General features: G+C 33.6%; 1 protein-coding gene across 1 annotated transcript; it reads right to left on the bottom strand.

The window, feature by feature from the left end:
• Positions 1-5,706: 5,706 nt before the first annotated feature.
• On the bottom strand, positions 5,707-7,893 carry LOC112091678 (kinesin-like protein KIN-12A). Its single transcript, XM_024165881.1, has 4 exons — positions 7,699-7,893; positions 7,572-7,625; positions 7,395-7,487; positions 5,707-5,849 (listed from the first exon to the last, which is right to left on the bottom strand). The coding sequence occupies exons 1-4, from the start codon at positions 7,750-7,752 to the stop codon at positions 5,820-5,822; spliced, it is 231 nt and encodes a 76-aa protein (XP_024021649.1). The 5' UTR covers positions 7,753-7,893; the 3' UTR covers positions 5,707-5,819.
• Between the last annotated feature and the right edge of the window lie 506 nt (positions 7,894-8,399).

Raw genomic sequence — 8,399 nt, 5'->3', positions numbered from 1 at the left:
TGAGACTATACTGTGATAATAAGTCAGCTATAAGTACTGCCCACAATCCAGTGCAACATGATCGAACGAAGCACATTGAAGTGGACAAACACTTTATAAAGGAGAAACTTGACAGTGGTCTAATTTGTACTCCGTTCATCTCAACCAAAGACCAGCTAACAGATGTACTTACAAAGGGACTCCCAAGCACGGCTTTTCAGAATATTGTTAGCAAGCTTGGAATAGAAGATATCTATTCATTAGCTTGAGGGGGAGTGTCGAAAGATATGGTTATCCTAGTGAAACCGTGTGGGATAGTGTAAAATATAACCCCTGATTTCTAGGGATTAGTTAGCTGTATATATTTTCTGATTTGATATGATTAGGATTGTCTCCTAATTAATAGGGTAGTTTCCTATTTTACGAGTTTAACTTTATGGCAGCCCTGTACTATATATAACTGATGTACCTCTGATTATTTCAATACACAGAAACAATTTTCCAGTTACAATCTGTGACACAATGTTTCAGACCACTATCCATTGTAGTAGACACACACATGCACAAATGTGTTTTCTAACAATGCTCTATGCAAAACACATATAACAGAACAACAACCATTAGCACACAAGTTTATCTCTGTATCTCTACAATTACCTGATAGCTAATATAAAGCTTTCATCAAGTTTTGGGCAATGAGAGCCTCAACTTACATATGACCTGTGCCATGCGCCATCTTCGCTGAAGATGAGAGAAAAAAAATGGAAAAATGAGTAGTTAGCACTAAAAAAGTCAATAAGTCCCAACACAAAAAGCTAAAAGTCATTCATCCGGTACCAACAATTGATTCATAGAAAGGAAGCCCAAACAACCTAGGAAAAAAACCAATTCACAATTGAAAGAACCCACAAAAACTAAGAAACCATAAGAAGAATTCGACCAGCACCCTTGATTTCCGCATTTACCTATAAAAGGCACTTAATAGTATGGAAACTTACCTTCGTTACAGATAGTATCTTATACAACAATTAACAAACTGAAACAATGGTTTTCAGATTAGGAACAGTGACATAACTAGTTTGAACGAGGAATCTAAAGTAATTCTCCTTCGGTTTTGAACAGAAAAAAGATTTAAATATAGTCACTTTTACTTTATTCCTTCCAATAGTCTCAATCATATCTCTAAACTTTGTTGGCAATGAAAAGTTTCTATATGCCTAAATCTAATTGTTCAACACTAAAAATCACTAATGATTTTTAACATCTGCCACAAGCATCGAAAAAATACCAAAATTAAGTATCGATAACCGAGTAATAAGAGAACTTAGGAGAAACTGAATCAATCTAGTTTTCATAGGCCTACAGGTTATTAAAAATTATAGAAGAAAACAGAAAGATTTAACATGATTTGGTAATGTGTCATGGTTGATGATAATTTAAATACAAGTGGAGAGAACAAAGAATTCTAAACAGGCTACTGCCTGAGAATGCATAGTTGATGATAATTTAAATACAAGTATACAGGTACTGAAGAGGATTATACTTGCAATTTTGTTTCGCGATTAAGGTCCTTTATATCTAATTTATTTAAAACTTTAAATTGTATTAATCAAGAACATTTTATCAGCAAAGCAAAATAAATTTGACAGCATTACTCTCTCTCTCTCTCTCTCTCTCTCTCTCTCTCTCTCTCTCTCTCTCTCTCTCTCTCTCTCTCTCTCACACACAAATTATGGAAAATAAAAAACAACTTGAACAAACCTTATATACAAATTATATAAATAAGAGTACCTGAAAGGTTTTAGCATGTGAGACTTCATATCAGTTCACAATTTGGGGATTATGGAAAATAAAAAACAACTTGAACAAACCATATTTATAAATTATATAAATAAGAGTACCTGAAAGGTTTTAGCATATAAGACTTCATATCAATTCACAAATTGGGAAACAAATAAAGCAGCTGAACAAACAGCTATTCATTTAAAACTATGAGAACTCTCCGTAATAGAACTCAATTTTCCTATAATCAAGAAATTCAACTCATTTTTCAAAGTACAACCTAAAATTCTCTTTGGAATCTAAAAAATTTATACATAAAGATATGTCAAAGGGGGTAAATCATAACTACAAACTTTTTGAGTTCATAAGGAAACCTTATCTTCATCAATTACAAGCAATTTGAAACCTCAAATTTTACGAACAATTTGACTTTTTCTTTTTTCTTTTTTTTCTTTTTTGAGTAGAGAGAGTACAAAGACATACAATCCATGATGGAAAGAAGTCGGAACCAATAATGTCGTTTTCTATCTAAAGAGCAAGTAAGAATAAATCACGTGATATAAAAAAAAAAAACACAAGATTTATTTAACTGCCCGGAAAAAGAAAATGACATAAAGATCCTAAGATCATGAGGTTGATGGAGACATCATTTTGGACCATCAAAATATAAAAATATAAGAGATAATATAAACGAACTAAATTAATCAAATGAAAAAAAAAAGAAGAATGAACTTATCTTTTTAAGATAGGTAGAAGTATACGTCGTGGAAGACAGATCCAACCATTAATGTCCTTTTCTTCTCCAAGAAACATAAAAGGTAAACCACGATTGGCCTTTAATAAAGAGCAAAATCATAATTAACCAAACCTTCCAGAACAAGAGAAAGACAAGATTGTAGCAACCGTAGAGAAAAGTTAATACCTGGGAGCACCAATAGCATAATTAGTATAGAAAACAAGATGTATAATAAATAATAATACAAACAAAAAAAATAGTAAAATACAGAGAAAATAAAATGGGACTCATCATTAAAAGAAGGACAGCATGTGTGAGAAGATCCTGTAACTGGTGAAGTTTAACTCAGAAAAGACAAACATATAAAAGGTAGGAAGTGTAAAAACCCTTCCATTCTTTTTACACCCGCACCTAGTGTAGGTCCCCGAGATAATAAAACAAAGGAGAACGAATAACAGGAGATATAATTTACCAAGAACCACATGTATAGAACTATAATAAAAAAATTCATCTTAACTTATAAAACTCTCATAAAGAGACATAATAATAGATTACTTCAAAACTCTCATATAGAGAAACTAATAATGAAAAACTTAATAAAATAACTTCTGGAACATAGATTGCTTTTAACTTTCAGAAAAGAGCCTTTTGATAAATTACCGAGAAAAATCCATAATACAAAAGAAACCTCATAACCCTCAAAAAGAAAGAATAGTTCGCATAATATAGTATGCGCAATTAAACCCATAATTTTTTTTTCTTTTGAAAAGAAACAAGGAAAGCTTTATTAGAGACAACTAAAAAGAACTACAAAGACGAAGAGGTTTCCTCAAAATGGCAAAAGAAACGAAAGAAAGTAAAAAAAGCCCAAGCATACAAGAAAATACAACCAAGGGCAACAAAAAATTCAACTCATTTTTCTCTCTTATAAAATAGAAACACAAAATTCAACTCATTTTCCTTTGTTATAAAATAGAAAACTAAGTAGGGTATGCACATAAATAGAACACAAAATTAGACAGTGTTGAGGAAACATTTAACATTACCACCTAGAAGTATTCAAACCAAACAACAAACAACGGAAATAAGATTCTGCCATTAGGACTCTAGACATACTTAAGTGAGATGACAGTTTCAGTAAGAGGACAAAAAAAAGAAACGGGAAAAAGAAAGGACATCTGATTAGGCACATACCTTCTAAATGTGAAAAGAGAAAACCTCAAACTTTAGCATTCTACAACAGTCTATAAATTAGTAGGAGGCATGGTCATCTTCAATTAGAAATTAACAACCAGCCCATTTAGCAACCTCCATAAAAATAAAGAAAACCCACACTCTACAAAAAAAAGGCTTGGAAAAGCCAAAGAGCAACCCAATACTTAATTATATCCCAAACCTTAGTCACATTACCCTCTAAATCATTAAAAACTCGTCATTCCTTTCTAGCGAAAAAGCCCAAGTAGTAGCAAGATGTTCATAATCTCTTGGCACTATTGCTTCTACCAAACACAAGATCACCATTGAAAAGATCAACTGTCCCACTAGGAATCACCAAAGAAAAAGCAAACTCTCAAAATCCGAACCCAAATATCCAAGGAAAAAGCCCAAGTAGTAGCAAGATGTTCATAATCTCTTGACACTATTGCTTCTACCAAACACAAAATCACCATTGAAAAGATCAACTGTCCCACTAGGAATCACCAAAGAAAAAGCAAACTCTCAAAATCCGAACCCAAATATCCAAGGAAAAAGGGCAGTGGAGGAAAAGGTAGTCTAGAGTCTCACCATGACTTTTACAGTGGGCACATCAACCAGTGGAGAGGTATACATGAGGCTTTCTTCGTTGAAAAAAGTCATGAATATCCAATAGAATCAAAAGAGTGCAGTGTAATTTGGATTGCGTACCTTAGAATTTGGGATGAACAATTGAATTCGCGTCCATCCGAGTCAGGTTATTGTCATAGGCAGTCCAAGGCTCACAGCGCAACCCTCTGTCGCAACAATAGTCCTCCGAACAAGTCTCCCCAATAGAGAAAGTTGATGTCGAGACGACCGTCAGTGGATCGGCGGAAGAAGGAACGACCTGTTGGGGAGGTTGACGAGGAAGCAGAGTCCGTTCACGAGTCCACCCGTAGCTTATCAAATTATAGCCTAGAGTCTCAACATGACTTTTACAGTGGGCACATCAACCAGGGGAGAGGTATGCATGAGCCTTTCTTTGTTGAAAAAAGTCATGAATATCCAATAGAATCAAAAGAGTGCAGTGTAGCGTACCTAAAAAGTTGGGATGAACAATTGAATTCGCGTCCATCCGGGTCAGATTATTGTCATAGGCAGTGCAAGTCTCACAGCGCTACCCTCTGTCGCAACAATTGTCCTCCAAACAAGTCTTCCCAATAGAGAAAGTCGATGGTGAGGCGACCATCAGTGGATCGGCGGAAGAAGGAACGACCTGTTGGGGAGGTTGACGAGGAAGCAGAGTCCGTTCACGAGTCCACCCGTAACTTATCAAATTATAGTTTTGCAAGTTTCAAGGAGACAGATTAAATATCAGTAGAGTTTAAAAGTGTAAATTAAAAGTTATGTTTTTAAACGTGAAGAGGTAAACGATTACAAAAAATAAAGAACAAATAAAATGGCTGAAGATTAAATTGGACATTACAAATAAGAAAAGAAAAATTACGACTAAAACAACAAGTGTTTAACTTCTACAAGAGAATACTATAAATGATAGAAACTGTTTAGACTCTTATATAAAGAGACTATGATAATGGTAGCATAAATGAAATTTAATACAAAATAAAAATAAATAAGATGATATAAGAATTTTCACAATTACAGAACATTGCGAATGAGATTAAAAAGAAACAGACATCCTGAAATCTACATATAGTTTAAAGAGCAAAGGGTACTATAAGGAAAAGTTATTAGAGATGAAAATTAACGCAAAGAAAGTTAAGACTTTAAAATTAATTACTATCAAATTTAAAATCTGTATTCATTAAGGGTTAATGAAATACACTAAAGAAATCAAGCAATGAATAATTAAATTGAAGGAACCAACGAAGAGAATAGAGTAGTTTAGACAAAGCCTAGAACCGGGAAAAAAGTTTAATATTAATTAATGGGCCCCAACATTACTATGAGAAGAATCAATTATAATATATCGATAATCTGATAAACATTGCTAAATAAACAACAATAATCAAATATATATATATATAGCAGCAAGAAAGTCCAACAGAGGATGGCTGGCTGCACCTTGCACGATTCCATAACACAAGTGAAAACAGTGTTCGAGCCGGAACTCTCAGCATTGATGCTAGTTGCACTTGTCCTCCGATTTGCAGTCCTGACAAAGTGTAATTACTAGATGTACTTAGATTAGGGGTGGCAATTCGTGTCACGTGTCGTGTTCGTGTCGTGTTTTGATCGTTTTTTTAAAATTTTCAGTCAACCCGAACACGACCCGTGACACGAAATTTTTTAAAAACCGCAACACGAACACGACACGACCACTTTACGAGCTGACACAACACGACCCGAAAATGACCCGTGACACGAAATTGACCCGTGAACCCGAAATTGACACGAAAATTGTATACTTTTATTTAGTTTTTTACATATTAGAAATAACTTAAAATTCACAACACACTAAATTACAATAACATCCATTGAAATTAAGCAAATAATAGTATAAGATTTTGAGTATAACTATCATGATATCACAAGTTCATAATAAAATTTAAAATATGAAATGAAAAATATATGTATTTTTTAGTTTTTTACGAGTTTCGTGTCGTGTTCGGGTTAGGCGGGTCCAACCCGAAATTGACCCGTATTTTTCGTGTCAATTTCAGGTCGACCCAATTCTGACCCGAACCTCTTTTTTCTCAACCCTAACCCGTAAAATTCGTGTCGTTTTCGAGTCGTGTCGTCGTGTCGTGACCCATATTGCCGGCCCTAACTTAGATGGACGTAACAAGTTCATTATGAAATATGGTTGGTCATTCATTCTCTCAATTGGTGTAGAAAGAAATTTCAATTAAAAAAAAATTTATAAAATAGATATTTCGAATAAAATTTGAAGAAACTAACTTCTTTGATGCAAATCATAACATGCTAATGAGCACACCCAATAAATAAGGAATAACTCCATCAGTGACATATATTGCAAGCTAGATGGACGGTATACCATTTCCTCTTCATATCTTTTAGTTTGACATAATCTTCGTGTTTTCTTTAATGTGTTAAGTCTTTTGATGGTTTCTTTAATATGTTAGACAAATAGCACTTAATGCTGACTTATTTTCTTTTTTGTAAGAGCTAATATAGTCTTCATGTTGTTAATCCACTTTTGACTAATTTTATTTTCACCTTTTTTTCAAATTTTACATACTTAAAGATGGAAATTGAAGACATATTTATAGCATGAACAACTTACGTTCTCTTTTGTTATTGTTATTGTAACCAAAGAAGCACAAGAACAAGAACAAGAAAAAAAAAGCAGGAAAAGAAAACAACTGTTTGTTGTTATAAAATGCACTCATATATTACCTTAACTAAATGTAATTAGCCCAAATAGATATTCTCAATGTAACAGAAGAAACATAGATCGCAACTAATTGAATGTAAGGTTTTATTTTAGCTGCAGCTGAATGCAGAGATTCTAATCATCAATAACCAAATATATATCAATGAAATCAGAAATAGGGGGAAGTAATTATCAACTAAGTGGATGCTTGAGAGAGCCAACCAAGTTGTTCGAAAAAGGTTGAGTGCAAACTTCTAGAGGTAACGCAAGACATGCTTTCTCTAAGGGTTCTTACCGTCAAAAGTTTCAAAGCTTAATCAAAAAAAAAAATGCATTTTAACTACGTGGCATTATAGAACAAACCTTCATTAAAGGCTGCTTTACATCTGACATTGTACGTAAACACTCCTCTGTGAGATTTTCAACAAAGATCCCTGATTTAGCATCTTCTCTTTTCTGGAGAAAAAAGTTGATAAAAGCCCTAGTGAGTAGTACATAAGGAGAACTTCTAAAAAGGGAAAGAAAAACAATCCTCCTCACCTGAATAATTTTTTGATTAGGATCCAATAAATCTATAATCTGTTCATTGTAAATCTGTAAAAATCAATTAATGAGTTAATGGAAGAAATTATAAAGTTAAAATAGGCCAATTACACCAAAAATCTACCTCAAAAAAAGGAATAGCGAGACAGACACTGATACTTGAGTTGTCTATCAGCATTCTTGTTTTGCTCCCGTAGAAAGAAGTTCCACAAACAGCTTCCAGCAGATATATGATATAAAATAAGATTAGAACAATACAAAAGACAGAATAAATTTACCTCGTTTATACGAGCAAAGAGATGCTCAAAAACTTGAGGAGTTAAACTTTGTTGATTGATAGAAATGCTTTCAATCCAACATTGCTTTAGCCGGGCCTTGCATCGTAAAAGTATTTCCCACATCCCGTCTTAACCACAATCACTTTTCATATATGTTACGCATATTCTATATCACAACACATAGCAAAACAAAGGCAAATTCAACATACATGTCCATATGCAAAAATGAAAATGTTGAACCCTGTCATACAATTTTCAACAAGTGGTGCTCCCATAAGCTAGAAATTATCTAGCAGCAACAGAAAGTTGTGATCAAAGTCAATCATTTAAAGCAAACTATTCATTTAAGTATATGAAGAAAGTCACGTATCCGTGAAGGCCTTAAGTGCGTTGCCTCTATCTGCAACAGAGTCGAATGTAAAGGTTTTCCCATTGATTATCAACGAATCATTAGAAATTTTCAAAACTATCATTCCTTCTTCATCCTTGTCTTTGGGTGGTCGCCTCATTTGCACTAATACCTTGAAATCCATAGTAGGAATAATAA

Source organism: Morus notabilis, unplaced genomic scaffold, assembly GCF_000414095.1.
Source record: "Morus notabilis unplaced genomic scaffold, ASM41409v2 Scaffold353, whole genome shotgun sequence".
Classification (NCBI taxonomy): Eukaryota; Viridiplantae; Streptophyta; class Magnoliopsida; order Rosales; family Moraceae; genus Morus; species Morus notabilis.
This window is presented reverse-complemented; position numbering and strand designations above follow the sequence as displayed.